Source organism: Lissotriton vulgaris, chromosome 5, assembly GCF_964263255.1.
Source record: "Lissotriton vulgaris chromosome 5, aLisVul1.2, whole genome shotgun sequence".
NCBI classification, from domain to species: Eukaryota; Metazoa; Chordata; class Amphibia; order Caudata; family Salamandridae; genus Lissotriton; species Lissotriton vulgaris.
This window is the reverse complement of record NC_141693.1, coordinates 1,634,055,963-1,634,078,777: the sequence shown is the minus strand read 5'-3', so window position 1 is coordinate 1,634,078,777 and position 22,815 is coordinate 1,634,055,963. Positions and strand designations below refer to the sequence as shown.

The 22,815-nt window shown below is 42.6% G+C and overlaps 1 protein-coding gene across 1 annotated transcript in view; it reads left to right on the top strand.

Annotated features, from left to right (window-relative positions):
- LOC147716878 (long-chain fatty acid transport protein 2-like) overlaps nt 1-22,815 on the top strand; it is a 378,574-nt gene that overhangs the window by 98,104 nt on the left and 257,655 nt on the right. The window contains exon 3 of the mRNA XM_086923779.1: nt 16,427-16,585. Coding sequence (XP_086779905.1) covers nt 16,427-16,585 — 159 coding nt within the window. The remainder of the gene's footprint in view (nt 1-16,426; nt 16,586-22,815) is intronic.

Here is a 22,815-nt window from a genome sequence, read left to right as displayed (position 1 = left end):
CAAATCAACCGCAGATACCTGGGATTAAGCCAGTTTTCACATATCACGTTGTATGCTCCGGTGTTATCCTGGATCAGATAGAGCAGGACGGTTAGCTCTGGTTACTTCTTTATACGCATGGACTATGCATCACACATCTCGCTTTCACTAAAGAAACGAGACTAGTCCTGGCACACCCAGGAGTTAATTTACAAATGTTTTATATATATGCTTACAATTAAATTTTTCTTCCTGAACAAACAGTAAATGTGTGCAGGGCTGCAGTCTGAACTGGAAGAGAACTGCTCGAGTTTGGAAAGGGCCGGACTGGGAACCAAAACCGGCCCTGGCAAAGTGCTCGGCCGGCCGCCCCCTTCCCCCAGGGGTGGGGGCGTTGGAGGTGCCACTAAGCTCCTTGCCGGTGCCGGTTTTCAGCCGATTTTGTTACAGGGCCGATTTTGCAGCTATGCTGCAAAAACGGCCCCCAGGTGCCCCAAACCGGCCCCCCACCCGTGCGGCCCACCGGGTGATTGCCCGGTGCCCGCTACGGCCAGTCCGGCCCTGAGTTTGGATGCTGACATCATACAAGTGTCTACTGTGCGAGTAGTGGGACGCATGTGGGTTTGGCCCTCACATGTATCAGGGATTTGGAAAAACTAGTGAAAAACAGTCAAATTTAGGGAAGAATATCACAATTTCTTGTGCTATTTAATACTTTTACCACTACTTAGTGACCAAGAAAGTGAAAACCGAAAGAACTAGACTTTTACAGACCATTTTTCAGAATGCGTTTTACTACTACCTACTACTACTGAATTTATGATGGAACAATGTATTCCGTTGCAACGTATGCCTTTACCGTGCATGTGTTACAACGCAAATGCCTTTACCACACATAACCATTACCACACATTTTTTTATAATGATTATGCCTTTACCACACGTGCCTTTACAACAAATTTCGTTATAAAGGCATGCATGTTAAAGGCCTATGCATGGTACAGGTTATTCCTGACCCCTGCCCTCAAACCGGCCCTAGCACAAACCCCCGGCCCCTTGTTAAAATCCCCAATCCCCAGGCCCAGGGCCCCAAAAGTATACCCCAAGTACACCCCCAGACTCTTTTAGATATACCTGACCACTGCCCTGAGAACTAAAACTAGACCCCAACGCGACCCTATGGCCCCCATCCATTTTTTAAAATTACAAGACTCCTGCCCAAAGCCCTAAAACTGGACCCCAGCATGACCCCTCCCAGGCCCTAAGCCTTTTTTTAAATTACTCGAACCCTGCCCTGAGCCCTAAAACCAGACTCCACACCCTCCAGGATAAAAAAAAATCAGCACCAGTCTAAATCCCTAATCCGTACCCCACTGCCCCAGGCCCACTCCCCTTTACCTCCACAGGATGACAAGGCAGTTCTTCTGAGGCGAGGTGCGGCAGAGGTTGTCAAGAGGAAGCAGAAGTGGCTCTCCATTTCCTCTAATGAAGCCTATAGCCTGGACCACGCAGGTGCCTTTACCACCATTACCAACATATGCCCTTACCACCAGTGCAAAATACATGCCATTACCATTCATACCTTTACAACGTTAATTTGTTTGTAAGGGCATGTGTGGTAAAGGCATATGCGCTGTAAAAAATGTGTGTTATTGGCTATGTGTGGTAACAGTGCATGACCTGTAATGCATGTTTGGTAAAGGTACTGCGTGGTTACAGCCACGTTGTAATGGCTGTTTCCCACTACTACCGCCCAACCGCCATTAGTCTATTATCATGATGCATTGAGGTCTTACAAATTGGATGCCACTTCCACCGCAGCCACCCCACTTTGGCATGGCTCATGGATTCCCCAGGTAATGCAGCATATTTGCGTTTATCAAGAAGAACCTCACTCGAATGTCTACCATCATAGATATATAGAATAACAATAACATTAAATCTTATGAAAAGGTTACTAAACACTTTTCTGTGCCATTCTTTACTATCTTCAGGTAAGACCTGCTTTAACTCATCAGGCGTCGCAACCCAGGAGCGTTTCATCTCATCAAGGCTAAAGTGACCTAAGGTGTACTAGAGCAGAAAGCTAATTCTAATCAGCATAGAGTGTTAGTGAATAATGTCCTAGACCCATTGATGACACTAAGGAGGATATGGGAAGCCGACCTGGGTGAGATGGATGACTTCCCAGACTGCCCTATCCTCGTGCCTGCACTTAATCCAGTTCAAATATCTCCATTGTTTTTATTACACACCTGCTAGACTGTGACACATGGGGAAATCAGATATTACCAAGCAGGGGCTGGCTTCATATGTTTTGGTTGAGCCCTTTTGAGGTCCAATACTGGAACACTGTATGCTTTATCTTTGTGTCCACCATTGGGCGAGAAATATAACTCGCCCAAAAATGATCCTATTGGGGCCGATAGACACCTGGTTTCAAATTTACTAAGCCCTTGCATTGCCATTGTATCACACAAGGTGATGCCAAGCAACGCAAGGGTTGAAGTGATATTTACTAAGCCACTCAAAACCATCTTGCGTGGCTTAGTAAATGCAGAGTAACTCAAGGCAGCACAAATCGTCTCCTTCATTACGCTGTGTTGGTAAGGCATTCAATGGGTGGAGTGTGGGCGTTCCCAAGCATCCACCCATGGATTTTAGTGTATTCCCAGATTTACTAAGGGTAGTAAACCTGGCAATGCGTCAAAATGCTGTCATCTGAACAGAGATGTAACAAGGAGAAATATGTTTATTTATCCTCGTTATTTCTTTTTTTATGTATGCTTTATTTTGCAGCACACATAGAAAGAAGAAAATGCCTCTGAGGATTTTTTTTTTTTGCAGGAAGATGTCACTTCTTGCACAAAAACAATGTTGCCTACAATGCAGGCACCCTTGCAACATGGCACAAGAGTGCCTGAGTTGGAGCAAGGCAGCACTCAGTGCGCAAGCGCAGAAAGAGAGCAGGAAAGAGCCATGTCTTTGTAAATATGGTGCATTCCTGCTCTCTCCCTTTGACGCAGCACAGCAAGTTGTCTTTCTGCATTGCATTGCATCAAATGTTAGCAAATCTGGGCCCAGGTGGCAGTCCTTACCATATCCATGCCTTTGTTGCAATTGACCTGCAGGTCACCAAGAGAGATGTGGCCCATCACTGATGATGTGTAGAGGCCTCTGAACTGTGTAAATGGACCAGAGACATGGATTTTTGTGCAAAATCAGAGGAACTGGTTTACAAACCCCAAAGCGCAGCACAGAAACGTGGGGCCGATGGTGGAGCCACCCTGATGATGCAATGTCTGTGTAAACTCTTACTTGCCATCATTTTGTCTTGGGTCCCCCAACCCAGTAGTCCTTAGATCTGATTATTTTTTATATTATTTTAATATTGCATCTTTCACAAATAATTCATGATTGAGAGTACTTAGTGCTGCCTGGTTGTTTAAGTTGTTAATGTATTAAAATCTTAATGAAAAACATTCAAACATCTGTTGCCGTAGAAGAGTTCACTAACAGTGCTCTTTGAGTAATGTTTCTATAGTCTAAGCCAGTGATACTCCTCACCATTCAACTTTATTTCGCACTTCATTAAAATGCATGAAAGTTCTCCTATAAAAAGACATCATAGAATACATTAAAATTAGATATGCAATGAATTCTAAATTTAAAAACAATACTGAGCCCACAATAATATCCTTCACATAAAATAGGTTAGATCTAAAAGTACATTCAGAAGATATAAAAAGGCCGAATATGATGGTAAGAGAATTTGCTTATGGTGCTATAAGAGTAGTGCTAAAGGCCTCGCGAGTTCTTAAAGCAGCCAGTAAAAAGGAGGCTAGTGCAAAACAGACCAATGGGGTATCTAATGAGAAAAATGAAAAGAGAGCTGAGGCTACAGTTCGCGTTGATAGTTTTCTTAAAAGCGGGACAATAAAAACCTTCCTCTCTTTTAGATATAATGGGCAGAAAAGGAGGAGGTGTAAAGTCGATTGGGCTGTCTTTTTGTCACAAGGACAAGGCAGTAAGTACTTAAGAACAAATTGATTATTTGGATAACCAAGCATTAATGGAATAAGGTTCAGTCTGAATCGATGCTAGTTATTCTGAACTATCCGTAGATATGAGTGCGAATGATTTAATATCTGCGGTATAGATGCATACAACTTTACGGTGTGTTTCCCTTTGTGGGTATTCCACCTATCCTGTGTGACTTGATTTAGAAAGATTACCTTTAGTCTTGATTTGGGGAAATGTTTGCAAAGATGTGGGGTATCATACAAAAACCCAAGACCCAAAGAAATAAGGGTTTTTCTGACATATGATATCCAGGGGATTCTGTGGGCATTGTCCAAATTCAGGACATCTTTGGAGAATTTTTGGTTAAAACCCACAGTTTCCCTTTTCCAAACTGATAGCCAGAGAGAAAGTGGTGCTAATATTATGGCATCTGTAATAAAAGGCATACCAGCTTCTTTATGGGTTATAACATTATTGCTTGATTGTGAAATTGACAACAGTCTTTTTATGAATTTATCTTCTTGTACTTGGAGTGGTATTACATCAGTGATACCCCATATTGCTGCTCCGAAGGTGGCCATTGGGAGTGTTTTTGCCATATAGATAGTAGACATTTCAAGTATCGGCTTATGGCCTAGCTTTTTGGAAAATCAAATAAGGCTGTGATACTTTGAATCATTAAATTAACTCGATTTTGCATCATCTCCTTCCAAATATTTTTTGTTATCAAAAACAACCCCTAAATAATGAAAACAATGCACCTGCTTTATTATTTCCCCATCTAATTTCTATCTAATTTTCTTCTTTTTGTCACTGCCTATTGCCATGACGTAGGATTTAGCTTTATTAACGTGCAGATCCAGGTTATGCATAAAATCTGTTTAGTGAGTGATTAGATTTTGTAATGGCATGGGTGTCCTTGCCAGCAGGACAGCATCGTCTGCGTAGAGGAGGATAGGAAGAGCAGAAGATTAAACTAGCGGGGTATCTTTCGCACTCTTGATCAGGACGTCATTTCGTTTATTTTTATAGAGAGCGAACAGAAAGGGGGCCAGGATACAGCCTTACCCGACACCCCTTTCAATTTTAAATGGTTTGGTGCGTTCACCATTTTTCCTGTATCGTACCACAGCGGTAGCAACCAGCTATAGCCCCATAGTAAAGTTAATATTAGCTTCCTCCACTCCCATCTCCTTTAACATTTCCCATAGCTTGCTGTGAACCACACAGTCGAAGGCCTTACATAAATCCATGAATGCCAGATAAATGTGGGCATTTTTTACTCTCGTGTATTTACCAATTATGAGTCAAGTTGAGAAATTGGTCCAGTGTTCCCCTATCCTGCCTAAACCCATACTGAACTTTTGTGAGGATGACCCTTTCCTCTGCCCATATTTCTAGTTTATTTAATAAAAACCGACCCGTTCGTTTGGCTGAGCTTTCGAGCAAAGAAATGTGACGATAATTGGCAGTGACCGAATCATCACCATTTTTGTGTATCGGGATGATTACTGATTTTTTCCCAGGAGGGGGGAGGACCAGTCTCAGCTATGGCGTTAAAAGCCACAGTTAGAGGAGACCAAAAAGGGATATTGGCTAGAAAAACATGCATAGGTACCCCACCGGGCCCCTGTGCTTTGCCAGAAGGAGATTGGGTCAGGGCAAGTTTGATTTCATCAAAGTCAAATAAGAGGCGCATAGGGAAATCAATAGTAAGGCTAACATTTGCGCCGGTAGATTCCTCTATCTCATGAACAATACCCTGAAAGCGCTTTGCCCAAGAATCTTCTTCAATATTGATACCTAAGGATGGACTATTCTTGTCATTCAGGAAGGGAGTATTGATAAATTATCGGAAGGCCGTGCTAACTCGAAGGGAAGAAGATTTCTTTAGATTGTCCCATGGCTCTAGTTTCAGCTGACTCAGCCTGTTTGTCCTGGCTAGCTTATAGGTTTTCCTCAGCACGTGGATCTGATCTGCATTCTTAGGTGATGACTTGAGTGCCTAGCGCAGATTTGAGGAAGCAATCGTGCAATTCTTAACAAAGATAGATATGGAATCTCTAGTAGAGGGCGGGCGTATCAATTATGATTTTAGATACATAAGTAACTTTTTAAACGCCTCAGCTATACAGATCTGGTCTAGTGATGGATCCTGACAGGTTTTTATGCCCTCCGGGCTAGCCAAAACAAAAGTCATGAAAAGAGTGACCACATCGACCATCTCCCATTTCAAAGTGATGCCATTGGATCTACTAATAATTGGTTTAGGAAATTTGGGGCCATTTTGGGACTAAGGCACCAGCCATAACAGACCACTGGACAGTGTGGCATGATAACTAAATTCAGTGAAGTTAGTTTTTGGTTTTGAAAGCCTTGAACTTATGATCTCAGATTAGATGATATAATCTAGAGTAGATAGATATTCACCTTTATCAAAAGTTGGAAAGAAAGTCCCCGTGTGTGTATCTATAGCGTTATGGATCAAAAGTTACAATTTCACTAGTATGGTATTGAGGACGTTCCCCTGAGTGTCGTGATGAAAATGGGGGATACAGACATTTTTGTGATCCAAAATTCCGCATAGTTCTGCAGAATTTCGAGAGCAAGGTTTCAAATTAAAATCTCTCACCCAAATTACATATAGGGGTTTGAGATGAGACTCCACTAAATCCTCTAACAAATTATCCAGTGATTGGGGTACTATCACTGGGTCCAAAAAGTTGTTATTATAACAGTTTACCAATAATAGATCCCAGGTGTCAGTCCTTTAATAACCAGAAAATGAAAATTTTGAAAATTATTAATATAAGTCCGGACTTTAAGTGCCACCACGTTGGAAATCAGTGTTAATAAGCCACCCCTGGGCCTACCCCCTGTAGATGGTAAGACCAAAGTTTGAAAAGACCTATATCCATCGATGTATATTGGGTCCGTCTCCCAGGTTTATTGGATAAGGATAATCTGGTAATTAGACAGAACAGAAAGCCATTCCTCATTGTTACGCCTGCTGCTGTATCCAGCTATGTTCCAGGATGCAAAAGAGTATGTTAGGTCTGTGTGTCCCTAATAAGAGATAAATTAGTGCATTGGTCGGGAGCTGATGTGTGAGACAGCACAACTCTGAAGTTCCTTTCCCTCTGGTAAGAGCTGGCAAACGTCCATTTGCTTCACCCCTTCAAGCTGTATTCAGTTAGACAACTGGTTATCACCCGTATGTCAATGAGAAGAATCTAGACCTGATAAAGGGGAAAATCTATTGGAGGTGGAATAATGTACAGGATTAATCATAGGAATCCTGTTCACATGTGGATGGCGATCTGAAACTGTATGCTGGACCCCTCCCAGATGCAGGGTTTGTAGTTTATAAAAGAAATCCAGAGGTGAGGAGACGATCATAGTAAATAGGTTTGGATCAGCTATGGGTTGTGAGTAAATCTCTTACCAAATGGGGGCTGTCAAAGTTTAAAACAACACAATCTCCCTCATAAGATTTTGGAGAAGTGCCCACCCAAGAGGTTCTTCGCGCCATTAAGAGATGGTTCCGTATCAGAGTTCCTGGCCTCATGTGAATGTTTAACCAGTGCCGTGCTTCGACCATGAGCTAGGTAATAGATTCACTTTGTGAGGAATTAAGAGCAGGAACATTCAATAAAACTAATACATATGGGCGAGTTGTGGGTGGGAGATCAAGGTATTGATGTTTAGAATATCTCTGCGTGAGATCAAATGATGGCTACTTGGCATATCTTTGAATGGTTTTTCTAGAGCCCTCAGGAGGGTTAGGTTTAACCAATCTGATCACAGGTTTCTGAGAGGTGGGCGTTACAGATAGTGGGTAGGGAGTGTTGATGGGTTCACTTGACAATAACTGAATGCCCCCTCTTTGTAGTGTCTCTACTTGCGGGACACACCCTTGATTGACCATGACTAATGATCATCCTGACTGAGAACAAGGGGTACAAACAGGAATATTTGTGGTGTGCATAGGATGTAATAGTTGGTTAGTGTGTAGGGGGTGGCTGTGTTGGAACTTTACTGGGGCCTAGTAACTCCTCAATTTTTTGTTCAATATTGTCCAATTGTGATAATATCAGGCTAATTAATAGAGAGTCTTCCAATGGGACCAGAGACCGTAGGAGTTCATAAACATCAGAACCGGTCTTAGATCTTGGTTGTTGAGGAGATTATTTCCTGAGTTTCTTTGCTTGGGTTGAGGGAGATTCTTTAGTGGGACCTTTCTTCCTCTTACCGTTCGTAGTCAGAAAGGGAGGGGGCTTGGGGACAGTGAGGTTAGGGGTGTGGGAGGGAGGGATGTCAATAACAGGTGCAGTGATATTTGATGGGAGGTCACAAAGTTCGGAGGCCCCTGAATGTTAAGCCGTGACTTGGGCTCGATACTGAGTTCTGAGGAAGCAGGTGTACTGGTAGAGAGTACTGTAAGCCCATCATTGGCACCGTGGGCACTGTCCCCCAGAGGGAGTCTGCGCTCCGTAAGGGCTATCTCTTTAGATATGGCATTAGTAGCTTTGGATAAAAATGAGTCAATATTAGAGATAGTTAGACAAGAATTCAGGGTTGGGTCTTTCTTACCCAGCTTGATGCAGGCTCCAGACAACCTGAAATACTGGGGTTAGAGGGGTGTACCAGCCCAGCCTCCTCCGGGCTTTGACAAGCATAGATGGGCCCGCCCATGGCCAGCGCGCATCTCGTTCTGCGGGAGTCACAGGAGCCCGAGCTGCCTTTATGTGCCTCCTGGTGCTGCTGGTACACGTTGGCGGTGCCAGCCGATGGGCCGTTTGGGAGATGTAGTCTCCTGGAAAGTGCCGGTGCCTGGTGTGCAATGACGGGCTCCTGCGCCACAGGACCCCAGAGCTGCCTTTATCTGCCTCCTGGTGCTGTGGGGAAACGTTGGCGGTGCCTGCCGCTGGGCCTGTTGGGGGATGTGGTCCCCTGGAAACTGCTAGTGCCTGGTGTGCAGTGACGGGCTCCCATGCCGCAGGTGCCCCGAGTGGCATTTATGTGCCTCCTGGCACTGCTAGTGTGCGTTGGCGGTGCCTGACGCTGGGCCTGTTGGGGGATGTAGTGCCCTGGAAAGTGCTGGTGTCTGGTGTGCAATGACGGCCCTCCTGACCTTTGCATGCAGCCCCTGGGCAGCAGCACTGGGCTGCTGTTTACTCGACTCAGCACTAACATGAAGAAAAATGTTAAATATATAGCAAGAACGCATTTAAAGGTTAATTGCAGTTAGGGAAAGGCAGTAACAAGGCCCTTAACTTTAGGAACACCTTCATTTTTAAAGACAGCAAATGTGTAAAAATACGATAGTCTTTTCAAAATTCTAAAAGTGTATTTAATTGACCTGTAGAACTATTTCACCTTAGTAAATCAAAGTATAGCAGTGCATTCAGAATTATTTCATTGCTATTAGTGACTACATCCAAGCACAGGAGATGGTTTTGAATAGCATGCATCCTTAGGTCATGTATTTCAAGTTCCTCTTATATGATAATAAAGAAATCGGAGGGAAATAAAAAAAAACAATTGCCCAGGGTCACACAATTTGGTGAAGTGGAGAAGTCAGGATTCATCTTAGGTATTCGGGTTTCACATTGAGCAGTTTTGTTTAGCCACTAAATATACATGCTTTGCTTCCCCTACACTGACTTTCCGCCCCCTGCTGGCATCATTGCGGCCCTCGTCACACAAACGACCAAACTTTGCAGACCCTGGGAAAATGTTTGTGAGTACCCATGGTCTAAGCCTAGTGTACTGATTACAATAATCAGTGACACATGAAGGATCCTAAAGGTGCAAAATCCAGATAAAATACTGCAGAGCTATCCCTTCAAATACAGTTCTTACACTCTGCACTTGCAAAACTTTCCTCTTCGATAAAGTACATCACACTGCCTCGGCTTACGACTGCAGAGCTCAGATAAACTGTAAAATACTAGGGGCCTTATTTATGAAGGTCTTGCGCCGCCGGTGAGTCACTTTTAAAATGGGAAAAAGTGACGCCCCGGAGGCGCAATGCCTTCATAAATGAGGCCCTAGGCATATAGACAGACAGTGGAGCTATCTTTCAGGTTACACTACTGTGTCAGATGGTGCGATTATAGAGTATATAAACACCTCAAGCAGCTGGATTGCGTCTGTTGATCATTCTGAGAAGTAAAATACATAAAAATAGAGTTTACACAGAGACGGTATTGCTGTACATTTATATTATGGAGGATTATAAAATAAGTCGTTAATGAGGGCATTTGTGTGAAATCCTGGGTAGACCTATTGAACGATGGTCACTTAAGAGCTATTTTCTTAAATTGTGTACCATTATTCTGTTTCAACTCAAGGCTGATGGTAATGTGATGTGATGCAAAGAGCCTGTGTATGATCACAAAAATGTGCTCAAATGTCAGACTGTTGCCTACTGCTGGGGTTACTAACAACCTTCAGTGCCCTTTTTGAATTGCTAAATGCACAATTGATTTACCTAACATGCAGTGGGTAAACTATCTTAACAAATAAAAGTCATAATTTTCATCGTAATATTTGTCCATTTAAAAAAAATACGAAGTAGGAAACCTAAGGACGAAAAGCACCTTTTCATGCAGAGAATAATAAAGGAGCAATTTAACTTAACTTTTCAGTTCATTTATAAATATATTTTAATTTCTAAACAGTGTAAAGGCTTCTTGGTGACTGCGCACCTGTGAGGCCTCTCTGTGTTACCACCGTTTACTTCCCAGGACTGGGTACTCTGAGGCTGAAAACTGCTTCCTAAAGCTTTTCTGGGGAGAATGCTGAAAGCACACGGGCTGCTCTGGGGGATGGGACGTCTGCCCACCTGCTATAGATATGCTAATGCAATCCTTTATCCCGAGGTGTGTGTAGGCGAAAGGCACTCCAAAGCGGCCGCTTTTATGGATCAGCGCTTCCTCCTGCCACAGCCACACCTCAGCTGCCTGCTCTCAAACTCTGTAATGTAAAGAGACACAGAGCAGAGGATTCCAAAGAGAGCACTGTGTGCGCTCACACTGCGCAAAGTTTGACCTTTTTGCAGTAAACCAATCAAGTTGACAATTCTCGCATCTACACACTCAAAAGTCACTTAAGAATGGCAACATGTTTATGTTTATTTACACTATATATATTAATAACGAACGTGACCACTCAACAAAAATACTTACAAAATGTGCTGTATTACTCTGCTATAATAAATTGTGTTTAAACTGAACAATGGCCCATTGTATGCCGTTTTTCTCGACATCAGCAGTTACTCAAGTGTGTACAAGATAGTTTAAACAGGATGTAGTTATTATCAAATTAAGTATTTGTGAAGTCTACGTTTCATATTTATTAATCACTTACTGTTGTAAAAGGGCTTTTCACCAAAATAGGTAACATAAGTGGTTTGTATTATTTATTTTGGTTGTGTACAATCAAAGAAAGTTCAGACAGGATAAAAGTAGTTATTCTGCACCATCAGCTGTCCAAATTATTACATTCATGTGCTACCCTGAATTCATAACGTATTTATCTATTTAACAAGATTAAATACAACTGCGTAATTTGTCATTTTCAGCTCTGTGTTGATCGTATTATATTGTAAGTCGATCTATATAGCACTGACTATCCTGTAACGGTATCAAGGCACTTTCAAAGGTTCTTAACTCGAAACTGACACAAATGGTCTGAATGCAAAAGCTTCATGTGAATAAAGGTTTACTTTAATAAAGAGGGAAAAGGTTACTTTGCATGAAAAATATTTTTAACACTGGGTTATGCAGCTTTTCCTTTCAAATGTCTGTGCTTTCTGCTGCTAGCATGTGTTCCTGGTGAAGAAAGTGTGTTTAAATGCAAAGTGTGTTTAAGGCTGCAGTACCGTCTCCCTTCTACAGGGGCAGAGCGAGCAAAAATATAAACACACTTCATGAAACACAGGTCCCCACAAGGCAATTTTTTTTAAAGTTGTAAAAATTTACACAGATGTTCCTGAAGTCATTTTTTGTTATTTAAAGGGCATTGCCTTGTGGGGACCTGGGTTCAGGTCCCCACAGTGCAATCAAGTCCCCACAGCGTGAGTGTGTTATCACACCCAAGTCCCCACAAGGATAGTAACACAAACCCACACACACACACAACCACACACACACAACCACACACACAACCCCACACACAAACACATATCACCCCACGCACAACCACACGCACAACCAAACCCACAACCACATGCACAACCACATGCTCAACCACACGCTCAACCATACACTAAACTACACACACAACCACACACACAACCACGCACACAACCACAACCACACACACACACAACCACACCTAACCACACACGCAGCCACACATACAACCACACACACAACCATACACACACACAACCACACACACAACGACAGACACAACCACACCCAACCACACACACAACCACACACACACACAACCACACACATCTATCGCCCTCACACTATCTATCTATCGCCCTCACTCTATCTATCTGTCACCCTCACTCTATCTATCGCCCTCACTCTATCTATCTATCGCCCTCACTCTATCTATCACCCTCACTCTATCTATCGCCCTCAGTCTATATATCTGTCACCCTCACTCTATCTATCTATCGCCCTCACGCTATCTATCGCCCTCACTCTTTCTATCTATCGCCCTCACTCTATCTATCTTTCATCCTCACTCTATCTATCTATCTATCTTTCGCCCTCACTCTATCTATCTTTTGCCCTCCCTCTAGCTATCTATTGCCCTCACTCTATCTATCGCCCTCACTGTATCTATCTTTCGCCCTCCCTCTAGCTATCTTTCGCCCCCCTCTAGCTATCTATTGCTCTCGCTCTATCTATCTATCGCACCACCACAGCATCACTCAGGGGTACCACAGCATCACTCAGGGGCACCACAACATCACTATGCGCTACCACAGCCCTCACTCTATCTATCTTTCGCCCTCCCTCTAGCTATCTTTCGCCCCCCTCTAGCTATCTATCGCCCTTGCTCTATCTATCTATCGCACCACCACAGCACCACTCAGGAGTACCACAGCATCACTCAGGGGTACCACAACATCACTATGCGCTACCACAGCATCACTGAACGCCACAGCATCACTTGTCGCCACCACAACATCACTCAGCGCCACCCCAGCATCAATCTGAGCACCATTCAACAACAACTGGTTCAAATATGTTCTCTCAATGTTTCAAGCTTTATTACAAATGTCACAAAAAGATGTTAATATTTCACTTCTGTTCTTGGATTTTCGTCACAATAAAATACACTGAACATAAACTTAACAAAAGGTTTTTGCAAACGTTTAAGCTATTGCCATTATAAATTACAATAACTTTTATTTAAGTATTAATTATTTTAAAAAATTAAAATCCATTGTTATTTGTAATATCAATACATCTAAGTCATGTAAATACAAAACATGTTGCATTACAAATGCTATAGGTGTCACGTTTGCAAAAGATAAAAGTATTGGCATTATAAATGACAAAGCTATCAATTTCGCTATTTTCAAAACCAACACATAAATAAAAAATGTGTCATTTACAAGATCAATAGCTCAAACTTTCCTAATGCGAGACCTATTGCATTGCAAATGCTTGTTATGGCATTTCAACTGCAACAGCCAGAGAGCTTCACTCGGGTCGAGAAGAGAAAGTCTACACTACAGTAAAATACAAACCAACAGTGCCACCTACTGACATAAAAAGGTAAATACATTCTGAACCTTTTTTAACAACATAAATTAAGATAAGTGACGTGCCACACATTCTTCGTTGTTAAGGGCTTCGTTGTTCCGAAAAGTCTTGGTTCAGGACTTCGTGGTATGTGATTATTCATTGTTCTGACTTCGCTGTTCAGGTAAGTCGTTGTTTGAACTTCGTTGTTTAGGATGTTTCCAATCTCCAGTACATATCGGAGTGGTTGGTTCTTGAGAGCGAAAAACATTGGTTCCATCTGGACCGTGTGGTGTCCTGTAGACCGTTGTGGGACCTGGCCTCTCTCTCACGTGGGGCCCACCCCTGTAGTATGTACATAGCCACCCCCACAAAAACAGACGTGGAGATTTGGGATTAACTGGCGCTGACTACATTTCCCTCCCCTTAAATGCCTATTGTCCGCAATCACATGTTCCCCTGCGATGCAACCCCCGGCATTTGAAGCGGGGGTGGCGTTGAATGTCGGGTCATTCAGGATCTATTCCAGGGAGAAAAATTGTTTACCTTTGAGCAATGTAAGCAAGCTTTCCACCTCAAGGAAGGGGCTTGGGTGCAATATTACCAGATACGCCACTGGCTAATCTCCCAGGTTTACACCCAAGGAGCTACTAGACAACTAGTAAAGAGCGCACACATCGGGGCACCATAAGTAGCCGGATATTATCCACTCAAGTGTTTTGACAGCAACAGAGCCCCATACAATTCTTGGATTATTGAGTGTTTCACTTGGGCTTTTCCTGAGAAGAGAAGTCTATTAAGATAGACTGTGAAAAGATGGTAACGCATTACTCCCCCTCACATTTCAGTTTGTTTTTTAAGAAGATGTTCTGGGGGTATGTTGAATGGGATTGACTCTGCTTAATATGTTTTTCAGAAACACTGTGCTGTTTAAAACGGAGCGTGGTCTTAATCTGAAGTTGTTTTTTTAACAGGGATATATATCTTCAATTTGCTTGATTTTCGTTGTCTGTTATATATTCAATAAACAGATTTGAAACAAAAAGAAAATTCCTAGATGCTGTTGTCTACTTAAAAATATTTATCCATTTATTTATTGATTTTTGTGAAGCATGTAAAAAGTCCAGGGGGCGCCACAGAGCTTCACTAGACAAAGTGAAAAACAACAGCATACAACAGAGCGAAAAGTAGTAAATATAAATGTGTAGAAGATAATATTACAGCGTAAAACTCCAGTGCACCCTTTAAAAATGTTTCCCTCTAAATACAGTTGCCTAATAGTTTTTTAACATAGGTCTATAAACACTCAGCGAAAAAATATGTATGATTTTCTATTTGTTAAATAAAAATGCATTTCGACACAGTTTGACGCAAAATAACAAAATCCACGAAGCTGCCAGGATTAACATTAGTTTTTCCAATCCAGAGTAGATCATTACATTTTCAAACTTCAAAACGTTTCAGCCTGTGTCTGTGCTAAGTATAACTCATTTGTAGCAAGTAAATTTGATTTTGCCCAATAGCAGTTCAGTCGACACACTGTACACATATTTCTGCAGCTGCAACAATTAGGCGGAGCACCTTTTAAGCATGAGGACTGTTGAACTATATTCGATTACTGACAAGGAAGGTCTTTGTGCAAATAACTGAGGGGCATATTATCAAGCCTGGGCGATAAAATTATCGCCGCTTTATCGGCAGAAAACTGCTGATAAAGCGGCGATAATGGTCTTGATAATATGCTCTATGGAATTCCAATCGAAGCCCATGTTAGATGTAAATTGTAAATGAAAATTGTAAATTGATACTTGTATAGCGCACTACTCACCCGCAAGGGTCTCAAGGCGCTTGTACGAATACTGCTGTGGAACCCATCCTGGCTTTTCCTGTGAGACATCCACTCCTGGGCACCCCCAAGGTGGAGGCCAGGCATCCTTAGCGTTGTGGGGGCAGTTGTGGAGATTAAGCAAGCTATTGCCCAGAGTTGCAGAGTGAGACTCCATGATTGGAAGAGCCACCTAGGTGAGAATTATCAGGTCCGTGGAATTTTTGAGCCCAAGACCCGCCGAGGCAGGGAATTGAACCCTGGTCCCGGGCTAGACCTCTGAATCAGGGTCTGCCGCTCTAATCATTGAGCCACACTTCTACACTAGACAGATGTGAATTCAGGGGCATATTATCAAGCCTGGGCGATAAAATTATCGCCGCTTTACGCTCTATGCTCTATGGAATTCCAATCGAAGGCCATGTTAGATGCGAAGACATCTAACATGGGCTTCGATTGGAATTTTCTGCCAATAAAGCAGCAATAATTTTATTGCCCAGGCTTGATAATATGCCCCTGAATTATGTGTTGCTTTAGATCTCTTTAGGAAAGGCATTTGTGGAGTACAATAGACTTTCCCCTTTAACCACCGCATTGCTTCCAAGCAAGGTTGGCGCTATACATGTAGTATACATAAAGCTTTTGGTTATAGGAATTCTTTAAAACAGTATTTTAAAAGGTTCATTCAAGTATGATTCTGAAATATTGTGCTTATTGTCTGCTTCTTCAGCAATCTACCTATCACTCCTGCTCTGGACACTTGAAGTGACCTCCACACCCCCACCCACCCCCACTAGCATGCTCTTTACTTTGCGGTTTGTGATAGGGCTTCCTATCTCACGTTGGACTTATTTTGCACTTGTCTTTCATATTTCCGCAGGTCTACCGAAGGCTGCAATTGTTAAACATAAGAATCTCTGCCTGGTGGCAGCTCTGCTCGAGATCAGCAGAGTCACCTCTGAAGACGTTGTGTACACCGCGTTGCCGCTCTATCACGCCAGCGGATTAGTCCTGGGGATCCACGGATGCATCAGTCTAGGTCTGTATTTCTGGTTACACTTTGTTGCAATTCAATTTCAAAGTGCTTTATTCGAGTATTACTCATAAAAGCAAGACAAACAAACATATAATAAAAAGCGATTAAATTTACAGAGTCAATTAGACGAAGCACATTACACAATTTAGACAATTAAAAAAACTATGACACGTTACACTATTTAGACAATTTAAAAAACTATGACACATCATATATACAGGTGCAAAGATCATTACTATTAAAAATACCAGAGGGCTGATAATCACAATGACAATATAAGAATCCTCAAAAATCCATAACATTAAAAGTTCAAACCGATGATACGTTAAATAAGCATTAACAGAGAATAGACAAAAGTCTAGCAGTCTCTGATCAGCTAGAAGATTTACAGAGAATAAACATTAGTTTAGCAGTCTCTGGGCTATTAATAAGCAGTTACAGAGAATAGACAATTGTCTAGCAGTCTCTGATCACTTGGTAGTGGGTAATTAACTTACCAACAGTCTCTGCCTTAAGACCCATGCCCACCCCCAAGTACTTTGCAATGGCAATATTAATCCAATCTTCAGTAGTGGATTTTACAATACGCAGCGCCACCATGCTACTTTTTGTGCCTAAATTCCTGCACATAGGAGCCAACCAGGCTCGCCTTGGGGCGGAATATACTGGGCAACAAAACAAAAAGTGACCAGAGTTTCATTTCCTACCCCACAGGCTGGAAAAATTGCTACACCCCCAGATTTCCATTTAGATGTTAAATTACGAAGGGGGTGCGAGCCTGCCCTCAGTTGGAATAGCAGTTTTCTGTCCATTGGGTTCGTTATGTAATCCCAATACTTTTCATAAATGGGGTACATCTTGACTTCTAGAAAACTGGTGGTCATGGTCCCACTATTAGTACTGAGCATACTCCTATTGACAACATTTTCCCAAAAAATGTTTTTTAAAGCAGACTTAGTGGGAAATAAAGCCCCAGCAGGATCGGTCCATAAAGCATTTAGTCCTAAATTAAACAGTGCAATTTTTAAAGTTTTAAACCATCTAATTTTATTATAGTGATCAGCTTTAATAACATCAATGAACCCGTCCGCGTAGTGGGAGAGCTCTGGCGTAGTCCAGAGTCTACGCCAGAATAGAATCGGTCGTAATTTAGCCTTTTCCGAAATTTCTCTCCTACCTAACTCATAACGCAAGGGCAATAGCGGACTGCTCTGTGGGGTACCTTTCAATGACCTAAGAAATTTATTTTCTGATATTTGGAGTTCTTGGAGATTTTCATGCCCCCATAGCTCAGCACCATACAAAGCAGACCCAATTGCTTTTGCCTCATATATTATCAAGGGTGGTTTTGTCAGTGATTTCCTATGTTCCTTGATAATAGTGCCAGCTGGCTGCTTGTGCCTTAGTATAGCAATATTAAGATGTTGCTGCCACTTATTGTCATTGGAGATGAGGATCCCCAAATAAGTAAAGGATTTTACAACTTCCAGGATGCGACCACTCATGGAAATTTTTGATTTAAAATTTCTATGTGGGTTAAAAGCCATGAGTTTTGTCTTGGACGCATTCACCTCCAGTCCATGATCAACGCAGAACTCATCAAATATTGCCAATGCTTTTTGCAAACCACTTGGGGTTTTTGATAAAATTAAGGTATCATCGGAGAACATTAAAATAGGGACTTTCTCACCTGCAAGAGAAGGGGCATCCACAGCCCGAGTTTGCATGCGGGAAACAATACCATTAATAAAAAGGGTGAACAAAGTAGGGGCCATTGAACAACCCTGCCGAACCCCGCGCTCAACGGGAAATTCGGCAGTGTCATTCCCATACCCTCCCCAACGTATTTTGGCATAGTTGCCCTCATGCAGTCGCATAATTAAAATCAACAAGTCCCCAGGGACCCCTAGTGTCTCTAGCACTTCCCACAGTTTAGCCCTAGGTACCAGGTCGAAGGCAGCCCGCAAATCAACAAATGCTGCGTACAGGCTGCCTCCTCCTAGCACCACGGTCTTCCACTGTATCAGTTGGAAATGGAAGACTTGATCCACAGTACTGGTTGCCCTGCGGAATCCAGCCTGGTAGGGGGATAGGATGTTGTTATCATCAGCCCAATCGAGCAACCTATTAACAATTACTCGCCCCACTATTTTCTGAATAGTATCTATTAAACTAATGGGGCGATAATTACCGGGCTGAGCTCGATCTCCTTTCTTGTATACAGGGATGATTACAGCACCCCGCCAGGTTACTGGGATATCTGCACCTCTGGTAATATAATTTATTAACAGATGAATGTATTTGCACCATCTTTTAGTATTATTCAAAAAAACATCTGCCGGAACCCCGTCAATACCAGGGGCCCGCCCGCTTCGAACAGTATTAAGGGCAGTGACTATTTCGTTCTGCGTGAAGATATCATCCTCTGCTGGTAAAAAAGGCATGCATCTTTTATCTACTGCCTGATCTCTGGAGGCATACTGTTCACTAAAGAACTTAACCCAAGCATCCTGGGGGACATTATTAGTACTAGCCTCTTCTAACCTGTCATGTCCCCATTTGACTATATGCCAAAATAACCTAGAATCCTTTCGATCACTTGCACTTTTTAAGTTGTTCCAGTGTGCCTCATCCCAATCTTTTTTCGCTTTTGCTATGCACTGTTTATATTGCTTCCTGGCTAATCTAATAGCCTCTAGATTTTTTTTTTTGATTGCATCACCCAAGGAGGTTCTTGCCACCCTACATTCGTGATTGTACCATCTTGCGGCTCTATAGGCGCAGATCCTCTTTTTATTTACCGGTTTCAGAAAGTGGCATCTGATTTCATTAAAAAGAACTTCATGGACCTTGGTGACAGTGTTTTTGCTAGGAGGGAGCCCAGCCTCACCCTCAAGGGCCATGATAGCCTTATCAGTTGCCATACTTATTTTTTCTAGAACCAGCTGATCTGTTTTAACACTAGTCCACCTCAGCCTGCGTAAGTCATTAGTTGGCACAATCAGCGGGGGTAGGGAATCAACAGAAGTACTAGGAGCAATAGCATCAGACAGCCATAATTTATGGAGAACACATAGGGGGTTATGGTCACTCTCGGGCCTTTCCTTGACCTCCATATCAGTAATAGATGACCATAGGGACATACTGCATATAACGTAGTCAATGCGGCTCTCGGATCTCCCATTATTAAAAGTCATGGCTGGTACTCTGTCTGACTTAGTACGACCATTCAAAGCCCTTAACCCATGTTCAAGGCACATAGCATTCAAACCTAGAATATCCTCGGTCCAGCGAGTTATTGGGGTTAAATCAAGTGCAGGGATGTCCCAGATCTTATCTTCCTCCGCACCTAAAAAAGCCTCACCAGTGTCGAGGGGTTCAAAAGTACGGTTTAGGTCTCCTGCCAATATAATGTTATTCCCAGAGGAGTGAGTGTCTAGGAGATTATACAGAGACGATAGGACCACTGATTTACCTCCACTTCCTCCTCTAGCATATATATTGTAAATGTCAATGGAGGTGGATGAGTCCCTCGTAAGTCTAATGAGCTGAATATCTTTAAGATTAAGCTCCAGATTTTTGACTACGACCTTCAGGGACTGGCGGACCCATATAGAGAGTCCCCCCATCGGTCTCCCTTTGGGGTCCTTAGTGGCCGGTACATAGAAATTCAAATACCCCAAAGCAAAAACAGGATCACAGGCCCATGTTTCTTGAAAAATGCAAACATCATACTTGCTGACAAACCCAAACCATTCTCCACAGTCCATTTTGGAACTGAGCCCAGCTACATTCCAAGATAATAAGTTCCAGGAGGCATATACCGCACTAATTTCAGAACTGTGATCAGACCCATTCAACTTTGCGTCAACATTAGCATTGTCATTTATGTTTGCAGAAAGTAGACCTACTACAATATCAGGATTACATAACTCAATTGGTACGCCTGTAACTCGACTATGCCCCCCTATTATACAAGCAACTGAAGGAATTTGCAGCAGAGGCATACAATTAATTGTTTGTCAAGCATCTAGATTGGAAAGGGCAGAAAATCTGTTTTCCAGACCTAGTCCCCACTCAACGGAGCCAAAATTCTTACTGCCCCTTTTGGTTACAACGTTCCATTTTGTTCTTAAGGTGCTTGGATTGGGGCCTCTGCCTTTCCGGGGATAGAAGAAGTCTAGAGTCAATGGAACAATGGAAGTAGATCGTCTCTGTGGAGGAAAGATATGAGGTAAGATGTTTGGTAGGACCTCAGGGTCAGAAAGATTGAGCACAACGCAATCTCCCTTGAACTTTTTTTCCTTGTTCCCAATCCACTCTACTCTTCTTGCGTTTACCAATTCTTCAGCTAGTTGCTGTTTGCCCCACGGAGATATGGCCATGTTATTAGTTAGCCAAGATAAGGATTTATTTAGAAGTGATGATGTTGATTCAACTTCACCGGGAGCTAGAGGGGGCACATTTGCTAGTACAAGAACTAGTGGCGAAGCTTCCACCACAAGCTCAAATGACCCTTTCGAGGTATTAGGTTCACCATTAAAAAGGGCAGAGGGTACAGCACCAAAGGTATTATCCGGTGGATTTATCAGTGGAGCCATTGGGAGATTTGGGACAACAGTAGGAATCGGTCCGTTGGGTTTAATCAATTGAATTTCACTCACCAAAGGTTGAACACTGGACGTGATAACTTCTGGGAGTTTTCCCACTTCTCCCAAAGTTTTTCCAAGTAAACCTTCCAGTTTGGTTACCTCAGCGGATAATTTGTCAATTTTACTTATCAAAGGTTTAACTATCCCTTTGATTTTTGTGTCCATCAAATTGCAAAATTTCTGAAATTGAACATTAGAGAAGGTCACGTAAGTTTCCCCTGACAAATCGTCCTCCTCCTCGTCAAGAGTTTTCCTTGGTGGCATTGCAATTTTATTTTTAGCTGACCTTAGTCCCACCCGTTTTTGTATAGCTTTTCTTTTGCCCCCTGTAACCCTCGGTGCCGGAATGGGGACAGTAGTAGGGATGATGGACTCACTGTTCATAGGGGTCACAGTCACTACTTCATTATCACTGTTGTCTTCAGTACTAGCTACTATACCACTGGGATGGATGGTAACAGTGTCCTGAGCAGAAGCATGTGCCACACCAGAGAGGCTACTGTTTAGCAGATCAAAGGAATCCTCTGCCTCTTTGTCTGCTAATGGAGATTGTGTAGATGAATCTAAGCCCAAAGAAGACCTTCTATCGCTATTTATTTTCGCCACTACTTGGACAAGGTAGTTCTCCATAGTGTTTGTGACTGGGGTTAACCTTCTACCAGGCATGTATGCAGATGGATTAAGAGCTTGGCGCAAAATCGAGGCTCAGAAGTAATAGAGGGGTAATTGTTTTACCTGAAGATCGAAAGATCAGGAACACAGCGATCGTCTGTAGGCCTGTAGACAGTTGGGCAGAGTCCCCGGCCCAACCCAACCTTGGCCGACCTCGGACGGCCTCAGACGGCCCGGGCATCCCGCGACGCGGGTCTCTTTCTCCCTTTATTCACCTCAGCGCGCTCTGCTGGCGCGTTTTGCATCACTTCCGCGGTTTTCTAAGCCCAGGTATGACTCTCGGCGGTGGCGGCTTGGGCGTCAGCTCTGGCGAGTTGTTTTAGCCTGGAATGACTCTCGGCGGTGGCGGCTGACTGACAGATCCCAGGATATGACTCTCGGCGGTGGCGGCAGGTAAGTAGTCACTTTGTTGCATTAAAATATGTAGTTATTATTGTTGGTAACCAAGCTAAAGAACTAGGGGAGGGAGTTCACCATTTAGATGTGAGCAGTGACTGAAGTCATAGCAGAAAGCATAAAATAAAGTTGGTTAAGAAACCTTTATTGTAGATTTAAAAACAAAATCATACCTTGCCCAGACATTTATTTACAAAAGAATAAATAAACTATGAATCACACTCCAGATAAATATATTGCAATGTTTACATAAATTGCCATGGCCTCATAGTAATCCCTGCAAACATTATGACGGTGACCTCTTTTACATTTTAATACTCTATAATCTATGATTAGGCTTTCCTGTCTTCAGTTTGTATTCGTTGTGAATCATCGTTATGTTTTTTCCGTGATTTCAAACGTCGACGTAAAAATCTGTGGTTATAAGTGTTTACTCTTTTTTTCTCTGTAAAAAAAACATGGGGATGGGGATTTTTTGGTACTTATAATGAATTCGTTTTTTCCCCTTCCTTC